The sequence below is a fragment of the Myotis yumanensis genome, unplaced genomic scaffold (genome assembly GCF_028538775.1).
Source record: "Myotis yumanensis isolate MYYU_CA2020_CCGP unplaced genomic scaffold, mMyoYum1.0.hap1 SCAF_1, whole genome shotgun sequence".
Taxonomy (NCBI): domain Eukaryota; kingdom Metazoa; phylum Chordata; class Mammalia; order Chiroptera; family Vespertilionidae; genus Myotis; species Myotis yumanensis.
Genome location: NW_027223752.1, coordinates 197,935,507 through 197,956,973, shown reverse-complemented (window position 1 = coordinate 197,956,973; position 21,467 = coordinate 197,935,507). Strand labels below are relative to the sequence as shown.

Sequence of the window (21,467 nt, the reverse complement as noted above, 5' to 3'; positions counted from 1 at the left end):
TTCCATTCCTAATCAGGGCTCACTGGGTTTTGGGCTCAATTCCCAGTTGTGTGTGTGTGTGTGGGGGGGGCATGCAGGAGGCAGCCAATCAATAATTCTCTCTCATGGTTGATGTTTCTATCTCTCCCTCCCTTTCCCTTCCTCTCTGAAATCATTAAAAAAAAAACAAACCACCCACCTCTAGTTGCTCTATAAATTAAATACCATAAGTGTCAATGTAGGTTCATTTTATTATGATCTTGGGTTTCTATAAATCCAGGAGGGAGTATCCAGTTCCATATTCCAATTATAGTTACACACTCTTACATTAGGTTACACAACAAACCAGGGAGACAAAAGAATCCTTTACCAGAGAGTCAACCTGTCTGGACAAAAAGTCAGGAGCAATTTGTCACTCAGATGGACTATGAGTAGACATGCACCACACCTACTAAACCAGGAAGGTAGCATATTTCCATCTAATCCTTCATAACTGCCTTCCAGAAGCCAAGTTTTGTTCAGCATGGTACCTGTAGAGTTTAATTTTGAGCTTTTTGTGGCTGATAAAATATATCAAACCACATTAAGATTTTGGGAAATAAAATCATTTAACTTGACTAAAAAATTTTAATTCCTATAATTTAAGAACAAATTATTTAGGAACCCTTCTATGATTGCAGAACTTTCTTCTTTCTTTGAGGATTTCTTTACTGATGCATGACTTGCTAAAGGAAAGAAATGTTTCTGACTTATAACTTACTTTTAGTAGTTGTATTATCCCAGAGCCTAAAAGAATAACTATCACTTGGGTTGGTGGAAGACAGACATGTACAATGAATGGGGAAATGACATTAACTGTCTGTCACTCCTTTGGTCTGAGTCACCGTGTTTCCTTCCGTTTAAGTCCCTTGGCATACACTCAAAGGCTGGAACTCCTCTGGATTTACCTCTGAATCAAGGAGTCTACGCTGTAACCCAAGATAATCTATCTGTTTATAGAGCATAAAGGAAGTGACCCCTTTCCCTCCCCCCCCAATAACACTGCCCCTGCTAGAAATGAGATTCCATTAACGGATAAGACAAAGCAGTTTTAAAAAACAGCCCAGCCAGTGTGCATTGGTTTCTTCCATGGACCAGGAATCAAAGAAGAATAGACAAGGCCCCTGCCCTCAATGAACCTGGAGTGTAGTGGAAGAGATATATAACTAAGTAGACAATTTGATATTATGTGATAAGTGTTATGGCAGAGAACATTAGTACACCAAGAAAAATCACTTAGCATAGAGGGGTGATAGGGGAATGGGAACAGCTGATGACAAATTTAATCAGGAAATTACTTTTACTTTTAAAAAAAAGCTACTCTTGCCGAAACCGGTTTGGCTCAGTGGATAGAGCGTCGGCCTGCGGACTCAAGGGTCCCAGGTTCGATTCCGGTCAAGGGCATGTACCCGGGTTGCCGGCACATCCCCAGTGGGAGATGTGCAGGAGGCAGTTGATTGATGTTTCTCTCTCATCGATGTTTCTAACTCTCTATCTCTCTCCCTTCCTCTCTGTAAAAATTCAATAAAATATATTTAAAAAAAAAAAAAAAAAAAAAAAAAAAAAGCTACTCTAGAGCATTAATATGACTGGTCTGCATTAGAAGGCAAAGGAATAGAGTTTGGACCTGGATTGTGGTTGATAAAATCTGAATCCTTCACTCACTGCAGGCTTTGATTAGTCACCTGGCTACATATTTAACAATAAATAGTTTTCTTTAAGCTTCTAATTATACTGAATCTATAGTTAGATATTAAATATCATATATCATTCCTCAGAGTGATGTAAATATTTCAATATGTTCATCATTTCAACTTTGAAGATTAAAAAAATTTAAAAGATTTTAACATTTAATTAATTAAACTTTTATGTTGGTTAAACTTAAATAAACAGTTGTATATGCAGGTAGTAGATTTTAAGGTAGAACTGTGCTTCAATTATTTTGTTGTTTGTTTTTACCTTTATGCAATTTTAAGAAACATGAAAAATCAGAAATATTTCTTTTTATTTGGTAATATATATGCTTTTCCTATGACTTAGCCATAATTGATCTTAAGCTTTGGCAGCAGTAGAAAAGACTACTGCAATGAAGAGAGGACAGACACGTACTGAGGAGTATATTTAGACAGCTCTTTGATGTAGTGAGCAGTGGACAATGTAAGTGATAACCTGTCTTAAGCTTTTGAAATGCTATCCTTATGTTTCTAAGGGGCCCTTTTGAGAACACACGTTGGACAGGAAGTTAATATTTAGGATTAGCACTTTCAGTTCGGGAAGTTTCTAGCTTGGCACTCCTGGGTACCTTGTGAATGTCTGCATTTTGATGGCACAGATCTGGTGTTACATTCAACAAAGAATACTTTGTGATTCTTTTTAGTTCATGCTCATTGCCTTTTTTAAGACTCATCTTAAGCGGTAGCTTCTCCAAAAAGTTTTCCTTCTTATCCCCCTTTTCTCAGTAAATACCCTAGCTTCATGTTCCCTTACCAATTTGCATTTAATAGTTTTTGATGCAAAATAATCATCACCTGGTAATAGTCACTTGTTTATTCTGAGAAATTAAAATTTTTTTGGAACTTATTTCAAGATGTTTTGTTTTAAACATATCTTTTCTATAGAAAATATTAAGAAAATATTTTTTTCTGGGAACTATACTGATTTTAAAAACTGCATAAAAATAAAAATATTTAGGCAATGCTTAATACACCCAATTTCAACTATAATAAAATTTATAGACTTATTTTATGCAATACTTGTGAGTAAATTCATGACAATTACATGGTTTTTGAAGTTGCACAAGTAAGCTGTCATTAACCACAAACCACAGCTATTCCTTTCTTACTCAGAACACAAAGAATTCTTTTGTGTTTCTTCAGAAATTTTTCCATAAGAGACACAAAGTAGAGAGTGCAAAGAATAGAAAATCTGTTTTGGAAGAAATGTCTAAATTCTTTTTTTAAAAAAAATATATTTTATTGATTTTTTACAGAGAGGAAGGGAGAGGGATAGAGAGTTAGAAACATCGATGAGAGAGAAACATCGACCAGCTGCCTCCTGCACATCTCCTACTGGGGATGTGCCCGCAACCCAGGTACATGCCCTTGACCGGAATCGAACCTGGGACCTTTCAGTCCACAGGCCGACGCCCTATCCACTGAGCCAAACCGGTTTTGGCGTCTAAATTCTTTAAGTTTAAATTTCTATCTGGCCTGAGTTGACAGACTTGGTATAAATTTTTATTTCTTTTTAACACAGAGCTATTAATATTGTGAATGCCTTTTCTGTCCTTATTGACTTTTATGAGCCTTAATAAAAACTCTTGGGTATGTACATTATCAGAAAAATAAATTGCTTTAAGGGGAAAAATTAAAATTGGCATTTATTACATGATACTATTTAGCATGTATTGCATTAAGAGAAGCAGGAAAGAAATAATCATACAAAAGAAGAAACAGTGTTTTTTCCTAATAGCTTTAGTACCCTCACAATCTTATCTAAAGTGTTGATGAGTGTCAAAAGATTTCAGGCTGCTGAAATGGAAGATGAAATATCATTGTTATACTTTAGTAGGAGTAACTCCATAATGCTATATTTCAGAATCATCGAAAGATTTCCAAATTTCTCAAAGCCATTAAAAAAAACCCTACTCTGTGATTCATTTAAATAATATTTGTTAGGACAGTAAGCAGAGATCTAGGAACATGAGAGATAAGGAGCCAAACCCATCAGGACATCAAAGATCTAATCCCAAAATTTTGTGTGTATATGTTTTTTGTAATGCGATTAAAAATTTCAACAGTTAATATGAGATAGTAGATTCAGATGCAGTTGAAATGTACCCTTTACCTAATTTTCCCCAAAGGTAATATCTTGCAAAGATGTAGAGGTATTACCTTCAAAACTATAGTAGAGTATCATAATCAGAATATTAACACTGATGCTGTAAAATACAGAACATTTCCATCTCCACAAGGATGTGTCAAGTTGCCCTTCTATAGTCACATCTGCTCCCTCCCATCCTTTATCACTGACAACCACTAATCTCTTCTCTCATTCTATAATTATTTATTTATTTTAAGAATGTCATATGTTCATATAAATAAAATAATTTAGTATGTAACTTTCTAGACTAGCTTCTTCACTCGGTGTAGCTTTCTAGAGATTCATCTATGTTCTTTTTATTACTCACTTCACCAATTCAAATGCAAATGTTTTCTGGAAACATCCTCATGGACACACCCAGCATCCTGTGGCCCAGTCAAATTGATACATAAAATTAACCATCACACAGATGTATCTGAACCTCAGAAGGATGGTGCTGAATACCAATCAGGACATAGTATTTGGGATCCAGGCATTCAATCCCATGAGTACAAGACCCCAAGCATTTTGTGGGGGTGGCAAGAGCTAGCTAGTCTACCTATTAAAACTTTAGCCCTAAAGGCTAAGTTTCTGAGAACTTCAGTTTTAGCAAAAAATGCAAATGCACAAACATAAATAGATAAAATAAAGATAGCTGTACAAAACTATCTATAATGGAGATCAAGATTGGGAATTCAGTCAAAAAGTGTCAAGAAGCCCAGCCCAGTCCAGTCAGTGTGTCTCAGTGGTTGAGTGTCAACCCATGAACCAGGAAGTCATGGTTCAATTCCCGGTCAGGGCACATGCCCAGGTTTCAGGCTCAATCCCCAGAAGGGGGCATGCAAGAGGGAGCCAATCAATAATTCTCTCTCATCATTGTTGTTTCTATCCTCCTTCTCCCTTTCTCTCTTGAAAATCAATAAAAACACACACATATGTATTTTAAAAGAAGTGTCAAGGAATGGATATGATGCAGAAAGCAGATGACAGAAGTTCAGGACTCATCCTAGGTATACTGGGTTTAAATTGGTAAGATCAAATTAGAACTTCACTGAATAAAATCTGTTGGTGTCTGGTCTATTAATAGCCTACCTATTTGGTTGGAGTCTCAGACTTTTTGTGTGTTTAGAACTTAGTCACTCCAGATGAATCTAAGTAGCTCAGGCAATTAACTGCATTGGCCCACTATGTAGAGTGTTTTAGTATTAGTAATTTAAAATTAATGCCTGACTATTAAAATTACTATTATAAAATTATAATGGTTTTTCCTCTCATGCAGGTTAAAAAATTAAAACGATTAGTAGGAAAGACCATTCTTAGTTCACAAATATTTTTGTGGAAATGTATCATGTACCCTATTGATAGTGACTATCTATTAATATTAAATTCTCTTAAAGTATCTGAACAGTGTCTAAAACTAGTTGCATGGTACAATATTTTATAATTCAAACTCTAACTCAAGATTGTATTTGAAAAATACTGAAATAAATATCATCTATAATAATAAAAGAGTAATATGATAATTAGACTGGACAGCCAAATGACCTTCTGGATGTCCTTCCAGATGTCCTTTTGGACATCCTTCCAGACAAAGCCACAGTGGCGGGGCCAAGGCAGAGGTGGTTAGGAGTGATCAAGCAGGCAGATGAGCAGTTAGGGGTGATCAGGCAGGCAGAGTGGTTCAGGGTGCTCAGGCAGGCAGACAAGTGGTTAGGGGTGATGAGGCAATCAGGCAGAAAAGTGGTTAGGGATGATCAGGTAGGCAGGCAGAGGGGTTAGGAGTGATCAGGCAGGCAGACAAGCCAGAGGTTAGGAGCCAGCAGTCCCAGATTGAGAGAGGGATGTACGACTGCTGGAAATCCCCTGAGGGGTCCCAGATTGCGAGAGGTTGCAGGCTGGGCTGAGGTACCCCCCCCCCCCCCCCCCCCCGCTGTGCACAAATTTCTGCATCGAGCCTCTAGTTTTAAATAAATTCCCAACTTATTGAAAGATATTTTAAAATTCCAACAGTAATAGTGGTCTATATTTCTAAGGAGACTGGGCAACATTTTCTCTGAACTAAAGTCAAGAATCAGGAAATTAAAAAGGAGACAAATGTACTACTCTTTGTAATATTTTAAGCAATAAAAAAAAAGTTAAAAAAAAGAATCAGGAAATAAGAGTACCAAAGATGCCAAAAGATATATAAAAAAATCTACTTATATTATTAAATAAGAAAGCCCGTCACATAATCCTTTAAAATCTATTTGCTTTTATAATGTTTTCTATTTACTATAGAATATTTAGAATGAATTTAATTGAAGAAGATAGAAGGAGACAGAGAAAACAGAAATGGTAGCAAGAACTTAGCTTAAGCATGCAAACAGCAAAGCCTTACACAGCAACTTGGGCCCCTGTCCACATGCAAACAGTCAAGCCTCATGCATCAACCCTGAGTGCCCTGTCCACGTGCAAACAGCCAAGCCTTACTCAGCAACCCTGGGAGCCAAGCCTTCACAGCAACCCTGGGCGCCCCTTCCACAAGTGAAAAGCCAAGCCTTACAGAGCAACCCCAGATGCCACGAGTGCACTAGCCCCCAAAAAGCCTGATGCAGCAACCCTGGGTGCCACAACTGAGCATGAGCAGCTAAGATGCATCAACCCCGGGTGCCACAACTGAGCATGAGCAGCTAAGATGTATCAACCCCGGGCCTGGTGACCGTACGACCTGCCACCAAGCCTGCCACTGCAGTCACAGGCCCAGTGCAACTCAACGCCTAGATCCTTCAGTGAGAGCAAAAATGAAGAGACAATGAGACAACCCCCAAAGGAAAGAAAAGGAGGAACAACCAGAAAAGGAACTAAATAAAATGAAGGCATGCAATTTGTCAGAAAAAGAATTCAGAATAAGGGTCATACAGTTCATAAACCGGATGGATGAGAAAATCAACAACTTATGTAAGAATCAAGAGGAAATAAAAGTGAGATAGCTACAATAAAAAAACTATGCAAGGTTTCAACAGTAGACTAGAAGAAGTAGGAGACCAAATTAGTGAATTAGAAGACAGAGCAGCAAAACACATCCAATCTGAACTGCAATTGGAGAAAAAAATTGAAAGGCAGGAGGAGAGCAAAGAGAGCTTTGGGACAACAGGAAATGAAGCAACATATGTATAATAGGGATGCCAGAATTACAACAAGAAGAGCAAGGGTTAGAAAATGAACTTGAAGAAATAATGTCAGGAAACTTCCCTGTTTTGGGGAAGAAGAAAGTTACAAAAGCACAGAGAGTCCGAAACAAGATGAACCCAAAAAGACCCACACCAAGACACATCGTAATTATGATGGCAAATGTTAATGACAAAGAGAGAATCTTAAAGGCTATAAGAGAGAGGCAGAGAGTTACCTACAAGGGATCTCCCATTAGACTATCAAATGATTTCTCAACAGAAACACATCAGGCTAGAAAGGAATGGAAGGAAGTATACAAAGTGATGCAGGCCAGGGAACTGAATCCAAGCATACTCTATCCAGCAAGGCTATCATTCAAAATTGAAGGGGAAATCAGAAGATTCACAGACCAAAAAAAAAAAAAAAAAGCATAAGGGAGTTTATCACTACCAAGCCAGCAATGGAAAAAAATGCTAAAGGGACTGTTGTAAAAAGAAGAAATAAAAAGGGAAGAAGGAACATAGGCACAAAAAATAAAAATGGCTATAAACAAGTACCTATCAGTAATAACCTTGAATGTAAATGGACTAAATGCTCCAATCAAAAGATATTGAGTGGCTGAATGACCCATATATATGCTGTATACAGGAGACACACCTCAAAACAAGGGACACACACACACTGAGAGTGAAGGGATGGAAAAATATCTTCCAGGCAAATGGAAATGAAAAAAAAGCTGGGGTAGCAATACTTATATAAAACAAAATAGACCTCAAAGTGAAGGCCATAACAAGAGATAAGGAAGGCCACTTCATAATAGTAAGGGGATCAATACAACAAGAAGATATAACTCTGGTAAACATATATGCATCCAATACAGGAGCACCCAAATACATAAAAAAAACTTCTGGAAGAACTCAAGGGAGAGATCAACAACAATAGAATCATAGTAGGGGACTTTAATACACCACTGACATCACTGGATAACTCCTCTAGACAAACAATCAGCAAAGAAACAGCAATCCTAAATGACTCAATAGATCAGATGAACTTAATTGATATCTTCAGAACACTTCACCCCAAAGCCACAGAATATACATTCTTCTCAAGTGTACATGGGACATTTTTAAAGATAGACCACATATTGGGTCACAATCAAAGTCTCTCCAAATTCAAGAAGATTGAAATCATATCAAGCATCTTCTCAGATCACAATGGCATAATATTAGAAATCAACTACAATAAAAACAATAAAAAAACTCAAACACTTGGAAGCTGAATAGCATGCTATTTAACAATGATTGAGTTACCAAAGAGATCAAAGAAGAAATTAAAAACATCCTAGAAACAAATGATAATGAAAACACAACAATATAAAATCTATGGGACACAGTGAAAACAGTCTTGAAAGGGAAGTTAATAACTCTACAGGCTTACCTCAAAAAAACAAGAAAAAATGATAATTAATTATCTAACTGTACAACTAAAGAATTTGAAAGAGGGAAACAAGAAAATCCCAGAGTAAGCAGAAGGAAGGAAATAATAAAGATCAGAGTGGAAATAAACAACATATATACAAAAAAAATAAAAAAGATCAATGAAACCAAGAGCTGGTTCTTTGAAAGAATAAACAAGATTGATGAACCTCTAGCCAGGCTCACAAAGAAGCAAAGAGAGAGGACCCAAAAAAACAAAATCAGAAATGAAAAAGGTAAAGTAACAACTGACCCCACAGACATACAAAGGATTGTAAAAAGTACTATGAACAACTCTACTCCAACAAACTGGACAACCTTGATGAAATGGATATATTCCTAGAAAAATACAAGCTTCCAAAAATCAATCAGGAAGAATAAAAAAATCTGAATTGGCTGATAACTACTGATGAAATTGAAACAGTAATCAACAAACTTCCAGGAAACAAAAGGCTTGGACTGGATGACTTCACAGGGGAGTTTTACCAAACATTCAAAGAAGAACTAAAACTTTTCCTTCTCAGATTGTTCCAAAAAATTCAAGAGGAAGGCACACTTCCAAGCTCTTTCTATGAAACCAGCATTACCCTAATCCCCAAATCAGATAAAGACACCACGAAGAAAGAGAATTACGGGCCAATGTCCCTCATGAACATAGATGCTAAAATACTCAACAAAATTCTAGCAAATCAGATCCAGCATTACATTAGGAAGATCATACACCATGACCAAGTGGGATTTATTCCAGGGATGCAAGGCTGGTACAATCTCCACAAATCAATAAATGTGATACATCACTTAAACAAATTGAGAGATAAAAATTATATAATCATATCAATTGATGCAGAAAAGGCATTTGACAAAATCCAACACCCTTTCCTGATAAAAACTCTCAGAAAAGTGGGAATAGAGGGATCATACCTGAACATAATAAAAGCCTTATATGACAACCCTACAGCCAACATCATACTCAATGGGAAAAAATTAAAACCATTTTCCCTAAGAACAGGAACAAGATAGGGATGCCCACATTCACCACTCCTGTTCGACATAGTACTAGAAATACTAGCCATAGCAATCAGACAACAAGAAGAAATAAAAGGCATCCAAATTGGAAAAGAAGAAGTAAAATTGTCATTATTCACAGATGACATGATATTGTACTTAGAAAACCCTAAAGACTCCATCAAAAATTACTAGAATTAATAAATGAATTTGGCAATGTAGCAGGATACAAAATAAACAATCAGAAATCTATGGCTTTTTTTATACACCAATAATGAACTCACAGAAAGATAAACTAAATAATAATAATAATAATAATCCCATTTACCATTGCAACAAAAAATTAAGATACCTAGGAATAAATTTAACCAAGGAGGTAAAGGACCTATACTCAGAAAATTAAAGGATGCAGAAAAATGAGATAGAGGAAGACATAAACAAATGGAAGAATACACCATGTTCATGGATTGGTAGAATCAACATCATTAAAATGTTCATACTACCCAAAGCAATCTATAGATTCAATGCAATCCCCATTAAAATGCCAATGGCTTATTTCACAGACCTAGAATAATGTTCCAAAAATTCATCTGGAATAAAAAAAGACCTCGAGTAGCTGCAGCAATCTTGAGAAAGAAGAACACAGTTGGAGGGATCACTATACCAGATATCAAGCTATACTACAAAGCCACTGTTCGCAAAACTGCCTGGCACTGGCACAAGAATAGACAAATAGACCAATGTAACAGAAGAGAGAACCCAGAAATCAACCCAAGCCATTATGCTCAATTAATATTTGACAAAGGAGGCAAGAGCATACAATGGAGTTAAGGCAGTCTTCAATAAATCGTGTTGGGAAAATTGGACAGATACATGCAAAAAAATGAAACTAGACCACACAACTTACACCATACACAAAAATAAACTCAAAATGGATAAAGGACTTATACATAAAATGGGCAATTATAAAAATCTTAGAGAAGCCATAGGCAGCAAAATAGCAGACATCTGTCATAGCAATATCTTTACTGATACACCTCCTAGGGCAATGAAAACTAAGGAGAAAATAAACAAATGGGACTACATCAAAATAAAAAGCATCTGCACAGCAAAAGAAACCCTCATCAACAAAACAACAAGAAAGCCCATGGCAGGGGAAAACATAATTGCCAATGTTATCTCTGATAAGGGTTTAATCTCCAAAATTTATAGGAAACTTATACAACTTAACAAAAGGAAGAAATACAATCCAATAAAAAAAAAATGGGTAAAGGACCTAAGTAGACATTTTTCGAAAGAGGACATACAAAAGGCCAAGAGACATATGCAAACATGCTCAAAGTCACTAATCATCCGAGAGATGCAAATCAAAACAACAATGAGGTACCATCTCACACCTGTCAGAATGGCTATCATCAACAAATCAACAAACGACAAGTGCTGGAGAGGATGCGGAGAAAAAGGTACACTTGTGCACTGCTGATGGGAATGCAGACTGGTGCAGTCACTGTAGAAAATATTATGGAGTTTCCTCAAAAAATAAAAAATGGAACTCCCATTTGACCCAGTAATCCCACTTCTAGGAATATATCCCAAGAAATCAGAAACACCAATCAGAAAGGATATATGCACCCTTATGTTCATGGCAGCATAATTTACAATAGCTAAGATTTGGAAACAGCCTAAGTGCCCATCAACAGATGAGTGGATTAGAAAACTGTGGTACATCTACACAATGGAATATTACACTGATGTAAAAAAATAAGGAATTCTTACCATTTGCAACAGCATGGATGGAGTTGGAGAGCATTATGCTAAGCAAAATAAGCCAGTCAGAGAAAGATAAATATCACATGATCTCACTCATTTGTGAATTATAATGAACAACATAAACTGATGAACAAAAATGGAACCAGAGTCTTAGAAGAATTGAACAGACTGTCCAACCTATAAGGGAAGGCAGGGGCTGAGGGGGTAAGAGATCAACCAAAAGACTCGTATACGTTCATATGAGCATAACCAATGGTTACAGATACTAGGGGGGTGAGGGCTTGTGCTGGGGCTTGGGGGCGGCCGGGGAGTGTTCAATGGAGGAAAAAGGAGACTTATGTAATACTTTAAACAATAAAGTATTAAAAAGAAGAAATAAAAGGAACTCTGCTTCACATTGAAGTATGAGAAATTAAAAAAAGAACAATTATTAGAGTTCAAAACCCCAAACACTGGGATTATTTGGCAAAGGCACCAATAACCCAATATTTCCCTACATGCCCTGAGGGCACTAGAATATCCACTATATATTGATGGATGTCCATACTAATGTTCATACTAGAAAAGTAGGTGGTAAGTTTGAGAAAGATTTTTGTAAAAATATAGTTTAAAAAGAATTTTTATAGTTTATTAAACAGATAAAATATAAACTATTCAGAATATTTGCCTATTTAGAAAGATTTATTTGCAATGAATTGTCTTTGGTCAAGGTATTATACTACTTAGAATATTTTAAAAATATTTTGCTAATAAAACAGGATTATAAGAGCTGAAGATTGGTTCTTAATTAAGAAAGGACACTGTGGGCAATACTAAGCTTTAAGAAAATTTCCTCTGGGATTTATCAAAGAATAATTGGTCAGTCAACTGATTAAATCATGGTGCAAATGCAGCGAGGCGTTGTCTCAGGATCAAGCCACATGAAAAAGATGAGTTCTACTAATCATCCATTTGTCAGTGTTGGCCTGCTGCTCACAGATGACTGCTAGGCCAGAGCTTTATTCTTCTTGCAAAACTGTTAATGATGGGTCAGGACAGTCATCTATATGAAGTTCTATGTTACTATTCATTCTATTACTTCAACATAATTTGAGTTTTTACTTTAACCAATTATAATTTAGCATAAGTATTTAAAATACTTTTCATCCTATTCAATAGATGGTTAAGTGTACCAATATATGCAGGCGTTTTTAAGGAAATGATCATTATTTAAAGAAAATTACAGGCATACCCTTAAATATGCCCATTAAAGTTATGAACATTCAACTTTATAAGGCATTTGATTTAAAACCCTCACTTTAGCTTGTGAGATATTTCTTTATAAGGAATGACTTGGATTTTTCCTTCCAGAGCTCCCTGAAGAGAGCCACCATGTGGTCATCTTTATAGTTGTGTATTTGGTACATCTAGTCTAGTGTTACATTTTCTTTGTAGCTTTTGATTTGAGAGTTTATGGCAGTGATAGTCAAGTGCATCATGCTGTGAGGTCAACTTGTTTGGTGAGATATCACTTGAATTGTTTAACTTGTCATTTCCTTCCGTCCTTTATTTATTTATTTATTTTTGCATTGAAGTTTGAATTACATAAACAAACACTTTAATGTTTTGGTTTGATTCTTAAGCTATAAAATAATGAGGTCATGTAAGCAGTCACATTATAAAATAAAGGAAAACTGTGTTAACTAATTTTAATTATTGACATTATCATCTCTGTTTTAAAGAACTGTGATATGATTTAAGCATCCATGAATATAAATTTGGGAGTTTGGAAATGCATAAAAAGTTTCCCCATTGGCATCAATGGTATTAGGTTGAGAAATTCTCTTTTTGAGAGATTTTTCAGGAAACACTATTTTCACGGGCAGGAAAAACTATACTATCAATGGTTTTTCTAGGTTTATGCTAACTAGGCAATTTGAAAATCTTCTGAACTAGTGAGTTTAGGATGAATGGAGAAAACATTGCTCTCTCACTGATTGTTAGTAACTTGGAACATAGTAGCTTTGTCATTTTTCATGGAATGTAGGAGTGAGTAGAATGACACATTATGTTCATGGGTCTTAATAAGTGAAGTACTCTTTACATCCTAAATCTGGAGTAGCAATGTCTACTAGTAACATACATGTTGCAAACTTGCCGTCATCCCTCCTCAATTGGGATTCTGGAAAAGAATTAAGCTCTAAAGCCCTAGGGGGATTTTATTTTTATGAAATGAATGAATTTTTTTATGCATCTGGAATAGTACTATCTATTTTACTTGGAAGAACTGAAAACAGTCACACATACCATTTTCTTTAGGGATTAGTTCTTTTTATGGAACCCCAATTGAATATATATATATATATATATATATATATATATATACACTATCCAGAATAGGAGAATATATATATATATATATATATATATATATATATATATATATATATATCCTATACTATCCAGAATAGGAGAATATATATATATATATATATATATATATATATATATATATATATATTCAATTGCAGCTTTGATATTATGGAATTCATTAATTCACCCAACAACTATTAACTGCTATATGCCAGCCCCTGTGCCAATCTCTGAAAATGTAATGGTGAGCAAAAATAGACATGGCCTCTGCTCTCAAGGAGATTATGATCTGATGGGAGAGACAGTCCATAATCAAGTAATCACTTTAGTGACTATATAATTAAAACCTGAGAAAGTGCGCTGAAGGAAAAGAATGGGCTTCTCTGAGAGCTCTGTCAAAGGAATATAACTCCTACTGGAATTGTTGGCCAAACGTGGTGACAAGGGTGTAGAAGCCAGTGGACTGAAAACATAGGGCTTTAGATACATTGTTAACAAAAACCTTCTCATGAGAGGTGAGAAAGGAGGGAGATGGAGTTTCTAAGCAACAGGTAGAGACTAAGACAATACCAAAGTGCAGTCCATACTTAAGTATATTACATTTAACGGTCACTGCTTTTCTTAAAACTGTAGCATGGGATTGTAATATGTAAAACTACTGAGAAAAATAATAAATCTGGAAAAGACATCCAGAAAGTCTGTTTTCCTGGTATCGTACATAATGGTCTTAAAGTTTGGAAAAATACTGGGAATATAATGTTGTTTTTTAACTTGTGAGTTCATGGTTTTAGCAAATGAGTTTCCCAAAATATACCTTTGTTGTCAACCTCTCTATAAATTGGAGAGCTGTTTTACTTATCTGTATTCTTTTGAAGTCATGACACATAGGATAAGCTGTATGATAAGAAAGTATCAAATAATTGGAGAAGAGTCATATATCAAACACATGGTACTCCATATTCAGGAGGTGTATGTTCAGGTTTTGTGTTTTTTAAGCCTTTTGATGTTCCATGCAAGTGAACCCTTGGTCTAGAGATTCTTCTCCTCTCCCCCCACACCCTTCACAAACATGTAGTCCTTCCTTTAAGGGTAGGGATACTTTTCTGTCCTTGGTCAAATTTGTTGGACCAAAGAACTGATAACATGGCTTAGCTGTGCCAAATGTTAACTGTACTTTTATCAAGACCAGAGAATGGTGGAACATTTGTTCCTACTTTTTAGAAGTTGCCTTTTACAATAGTGTTAGGTGACTGAGAATAAGAATAAGATTGTGGGAAAGAGTGAGAGACAAAGTCCATTAAAGGCCTATAAAGAAGTTTGATGTTAAAGAGATTCAAACTCAATTCTGGAATTTAGGAGTCTAGATTCTTGTGATATCCAAAAGAATGGAGGAAGAAATCATGACCCACAGAACAAGTCATAATAGTTTCAGAGTTAAAGGCTGCCTTATGTTGCAAAGAAACATTATTTGGGAACTTGATTACTTAAAAAAAACTATAATCAAATAAGGTTTAATTCCAATAATGCAAGATGATATTATATAAACAAATTGATTAAAATGAACCTTGAATACTTAATCAGTGATTAAAGATAATTATCATTGTATATAAAATGATATTTTAAAGAGAGAAGTGTTGTTTTCATTTGCATATCAAAATACAATATTCAAATTAAAAGTTGAAAATCACTCTATACCATACAGAAAAATGCTTACCTGAGACTCTCAATGAAGAAGAATCTATATTTAAACACCCAGTTTCACCATTTAACTTCTGATATAAAATGGTTTTGATCCTATCCAGAAATTTTGCTGCCTTATTTTTAAAGCAGAATATAAACTTCAGCACAGAATGTATTATCACTTTCCCTTTGGCTCTGCTGCAGAACAGAAGCAGACAAATAAATTCAGCTTTTTACTGAGCCTCTATCATTCTTAGCAGAGTCATTGCATACTTTGTTAAGCAGAGCTCCTAGCAGCTATTTCAGTTTCTCCCAAAGGCATGGAAATGGCACTTTCTGGACATGGTGAACAGAAAAGACAATGTGATTTAGACTCAGGGGAACTGAATTTGTATTCTAGATTTACTATTTGCCACCTTCTTGATTATAGCAAGCTGTTGGCATTTTCTGTACTTAAATTTCTTCATATCTATAATAGGGATGGAATATTATTTACTGGGTTATTGTAAATGCCATATTAGATCATGTATATGGAGGTATTTTGAAAATTTTAGAGTATTGTGTAAAAATTACTTATTAATATAAATGCATCTATGTATTATAAATCCAGTACAGACTCTGTATAAAGGGCCAATAGCTAGTATAAAAGTGAATGTAACAGGTAAGATGTTAGAATCATTAATTCTCATTTTTTTAAAGCGAGGGCAGAATTTTCCAGGGTGGGCCAATTCTCTCTCACCTGTTCGAAATCATGACTGAGTAAAAAATTTATACCAGATTTATTAAATTTATAATTCTGACTTGAAGATGCAAATACATAAGATAAACAAAGTAAAAATAAATAAATAAACAAACCAGAAATTTAAAAAGGGGTAACTACCAGTGACTCTGGGGAATGTCTCTTCCGCTCTGTTCTCTGTTTCTGTGTCTCCTTACCTCTCTAGGTATGTCTCTGAATATGTGCATATGAAAACCTACAACCACCCCAAAGCTTTATGAGACTTAAGAAAGATCCTGGCCCTAGGCGGTTTAGCTCAATGAATAGAGAGTTGGCCTAAGGACTGAAGGGTCCCAGGTTTGATTCTGGTCAAGGGCACATGCCCAGGTTGCAGGCTTGATCCCCAATAGGGGGCATGCAGGAGGCAGCTGATCAACAATTCTCACTTATCATTGATGTTTCTCTTTCTCTCTCTCCCTTCCTCTCTGAAATCTATAAAAATATATTTTAAAAAAAGATCTTGAAAACATCCACTTCCAAACCTTCATAACACTCATGAACAAAAACAGAAACCATGGTCAATATCCATGATTAAAATGGTTATAAAGCCTATTATTTTAACAATTTTTTCCAGGATAATTCTAAATTAAAGGATTAGCTTATTTTTTATATCACTCCTTATTTATGTTTTAGGGTATGTATGCATGTGCTCTTACTTTGAGTGCTATATGTGAATTATTTTTATTTCCTTTATACAGTATTAAGCATTACTTATTACTTGCCAATTTATTAAGTATACTTTTATGCAGGTACAATGCTATTTTTTTCTTGTCTGATCTATAGGGACAAACACTTTATTTCTAATGCAATAGGCAAGGACATATTGTATTACTTTGTTTATTTTAAAGATTTTTGTCAAACCATAGATGTCATTTTGACTCTTCATTCTGTGTCAAATAACAATCTAAAATTAAACTAAATGTAGACATATGGATTATTAAGCTGACATCATTAGGGTAAAATGATCCTCTTTTCTAATAAAAAGTGAAATAAAAGTTATTTTAATTTTACCTTTTCTTGACTCATAAAATACTCTTTAGTTTTATATGACAAATGCTTATTTTCTTTTACATTCCTGAACTTTCTATTCATTTATTCATTCATTCATTCATACATTGATTCATTTAACAGACATGTATTAATTTAGTTCACAAGATCCCTGCTAGCATGAGCTAGAAAGAGAGACAGATAAACAAGAAAACAAAGAAATAAATAATCTTTATGGTAAATTCTATGGAGAAAATAGAGCAATGACTTGAGGGTAGATATGGGAACATTATATAAAGCCTCTTTGAAGTAAGAGCCTCATAACAAGGACTGAGTCATGCTAAGATTGAAGGAGGAATGTTCCAGAAAGAAGGAATATCAACTGTAAAAACCTTGACCAAACTAGCCTTAACATTCCCCTCATTTTATTAAATGTCTGACAGACTTCTTTTTGACTCTAGGCCCCTGATAGCCCTGTTTTTAGATCACTTACTCTAGAAAACTTGTAAATGTAAATTCTTTCTCTGCTCCTTTGAGTTATAAGTAAATTTTTCAAAAGGCTCTTGCAGTTTAACCCAGAAATGTATTTCTCAAGCCCCTGAAAGCCATCTACGGTTACTCAGGTCTAGTAACCATCAAAGATGGTAGCCTATCTCTCAGTTTCAGTGGGAAGGTGAAAGCCTAACCTGGGTGGGCACCTTACTCCAAGTTGTCAAACCACCTCCTGTCATGAAGACATGAGTTTAGTTTTCTTTGGGCAAAGCCAATGATGCAATTTTGCATGTTTATTAGAAGAATAATAGCAGGTCAGTAGTGTGAGTATAAAGTTATGGGTGAAGTCAAGGGTATGAGATGAGGTCAGAGAGAGGCAGGGCCAGGTCAGGTAGGGTCATGTGGACTATATTAGGAGTTTGGAAATCGTAGGAAATGATCAGATGATATTAAGTAGGGGGATTATATGCTTTCCAATTCACTTTGACTGCAGTGTGGGGAATGGATTGTAGTGGAGCAAGAGTGAAAGCTGAAGATTACACAAGTTGATGCAATAATCTAGATATACCTGCTTGGGCTCAACCTACAGCTCTAGTATTTATTAAATGTGTGACCTTGGCAAGTCACTTAGCCTTCCTTTACCTCAGTTTCCTCATCCGTAGAACGGGAAACTGATATATAAAACCACACAGGGTTATTATCAGGTTAAGTGGGTTAATACATAAAAAGTTCCGGGGGAGGGGGTCACTGGTTAAGTGTGCTGGTTTTAAGGAGAGGTAGATTCCAAAGCATATTAACATTTCTATTTCGATTTGTAGTTATTTTTCTTTTCCTATCTCTTGCAGGTTATCTGTTCCTTCCCAGTATTTGGTTAAAACATCTTCACTGCTAGAAAACAGCTGCAGACTTGGATTTTTAGAGGGGCAGGAGGGTAAGGTAAAAGAATGAAGCTTGTTGGGTGTAAATACATGTGCATACATCATGGCAAACCGTGCAGCCTCAGTTTCAGTGTACTAATATCATGTGGGAATGTGGTCTGTGTTGTTAGATCTTTTGATTTTTCAACATTCTAAAAATTCTTTTTTTTTAATGTGAAATTTTCTAACTTTTACATTTGGGATTTACCCCATTAGCTACTAGTTTATGACTCCTGGGTCAGGCATTCTGTACATGGCTCTCTTACCTTACCCATTCTTTCCTTAGCTTGAAATAATCTGATTTTAAATGTACTTTTTTATTTTGGGCCTTATATTTAAAACACACACACACACACACACACACACACACACACACACACACACACAATTAGTCTTTACTTGAAACTTACAATAATCTGGAACTCCTGATTCTGGTTCAATAATTTCTCAATAGACCTTGAATACCTTTTATTTTTCACATTTGAAAATGCTAGTTGTTTTGAAGCCCCGAATTCAAATTTGTTTGAACCCTTTAATTGTATACCAAGCAAAGATATTCTGCTGAGTATGAGATAAGAAACAGGACAGAACTTTTTTTTCTTAGCTCCTCTCATGCTATTTTATATACCTTACTTGGACAACATGGGATTTGACATACTGTCTTCTCAGTTTTGATCCATGAAATGTTTCATTTATCTGTTAAAAAAGTAAAATGCATAATTATTATGTTTTATTTTAAGTTTTCATTGTGGAGAACTTCAAACATACATGAAAGCAGATAGAATAGTGTAAAAAAAACCCACGTATAAATCATTCCACTTTATCAGTTATTAATAAATGGCCAGAGCAATTTCATTTTACTACTACCTACATCCCAAAAATTAACTAATTCTTTAATATCATCAAATACATAGGATTAAAATTTCCCCAGATCATGACTCATTTAAGAAAAAGATGCAATGTGTTAAATATATATCTTTTTGAAAATTATCTTCATATTGGCTCAGTTCATTCACAAATGTCTTTAAATAAAAAAATATGTGGCACAGTTGGATAAAAATATTTGTTCCTAACAGTAGCATGATACATCAGAATATTCATTTTGGAGAGGTGAATTCAAAAGACCAACTAATAGATTTTATCTTCCATGTTCAGCCTTTTATTGAATGATCAATGTCATAAAACTTGACAGAAATGTCCCCAGAAGGAGATGTTCCTTTCTTTCTTCCTTTCTTCTCTCTCTCTCTCTCTCTCTCTCTCTCTCTCTCTCTCTTTCCAATGGCAGTCTTCGTTCATGACTGAACTCCAAACCATTTTTGCCTGCTGTTTGAACAACATGCTACTGATGGGTTCAAAGTGAGATATGTAGAAATCTCTCAGAGAAATTTTATGAATTGTTTTTTCTGGTGCTCCTGATCTCAACCTGATGGATGATTTCCCACTGTAGGACCTTTACAGAGCACCAGACAACAAATTGCACTGTCCATGACTTTTACTTTTGCAAAGACTGGCCTTCAAAAACTGACTCAATATTGGAATTGCAGCGATTTAAATTACATTTTCCTCTTGCTCCTAAGCAATTGGAATGTGTTCATGTATTCAATAAATATATGTTGAAATAAAACTATGAACTAATCAGATAGATCCATCTTTTTTTAGAGATTCAAAAGAGAACATAGATAACAAGCAGACCAAGGAGTAAATATTAATCTGAGATAGTATTAGGTGATATAAAAATATAAACTGAAGTAAATAATGGAGTCATGGGAATGATCAAGTCAGGCCTCTTTGAAGTGGTGATATTTGAGTGAAACCTGACAATCAAGGGGAGAAGAGTATTCTAGATGGAAGGAAGTGCAGTTCCTAGGGAAAAATGAGATTGGTATAATTGAGGGATAGAAGCAAACTTATTGTGACTGAAGTAAAGTGAGCAAGGGAGCAGGTATATAAATTGAGGTTGTATGCGTAGGTAGGGACAAGATTATAGAGAACCGTGTTGGCCATGATAAGGGTTTTGGATGTAATTCCTAAAATATAGTGAATGGAAGAATCTTGACAAGATGGTAGCTAAATTACGTCATATTTCTCTTCTATTTTCATTTTAATATACCTGCCTTTCCTGGTGTTGAGTGGGTTTGGGCTTAATGGGAGTCCTGGGAGAAGGGAGGTGATGAGGAACCTTCTTTTTCATGGGCCAGGAAGAACCTAGAGAACAACCTGAGAACCCTGTGAAAAGATAGATTCACACAGGCCCCGGGAAGAGATTGGCTAACTGAGATGTATGGATGCCCAGGAATTAAGTTGACACTGGAGCATGTGAGTGGGTTTTCATAGACCCACTGCCTCTAAGAAGAAACTGCAAAACTGAAGATTCCTTGCTCCTGAGACTAAGCTAGTATGGTGGGCAGAACATAGGGAGCTGGAAGACTTCCTTCTGGACTTTGGTATGAAGAATGCCTGCTGCCCAACCTTCAGCCTATAGGATGTAAGAAAATCTCATTTCCCAACTTGTAGTACCACCTCTCATAACAAAACAGTGGCCCCAATAAGCCAACAGGAAAAATGGTAATACAAATAAAGGAGCCTAGCTGCCAGAAAAAGGAAATAAAACAGATTAGATGCCCATCAAAATAAAATAATGGATGCAAAAAACCCCACTTAGAATATGATTCCAGAAGTGGCTATAAATTATAGAAGTATGAAAAGAGCAAAAAGAGGGGTGGATGACATATAGTAATGATAATAAATATTGGGAGGAAATGATTCTGAATTAAATAAAGATCAAAACCTGTAGATCCAAAGGAGTAGACTGATCTCAGGCATGTTTGATGTATTTGGAAAATATTCTTGAATTTTAGATATAAAGAAAAATTTTGACAAATTTCTATTTAGGAAAAATATATATATTAATAGAAAAATAGAATCAGAAATTTCATTTATAACATTTGAAGTTGGAAGCTGGTGAGATAATATTGTCATATT

At 35.3% G+C, this 21,467-nt stretch overlaps 1 protein-coding gene across 1 annotated transcript in view; it reads right to left on the bottom strand.

Annotated features, from left to right (window-relative positions):
- Nucleotides 1–21,467, bottom strand: part of LOC139007119 (transmembrane protease serine 11C-like) — a 54,427-nt gene that overhangs the window by 20,220 nt on the left and 12,740 nt on the right. The window contains exons 4-5 of the mRNA XM_070410203.1: nt 19,114–19,181; nt 15,346–15,509 (exon numbers count right to left, since the gene is read on the bottom strand). Of these exons, the coding sequence (XP_070266304.1) occupies nt 15,346–15,509; nt 19,114–19,181 (232 nt within the window). The remainder of the gene's footprint in view (nt 1–15,345; nt 15,510–19,113; nt 19,182–21,467) is intronic.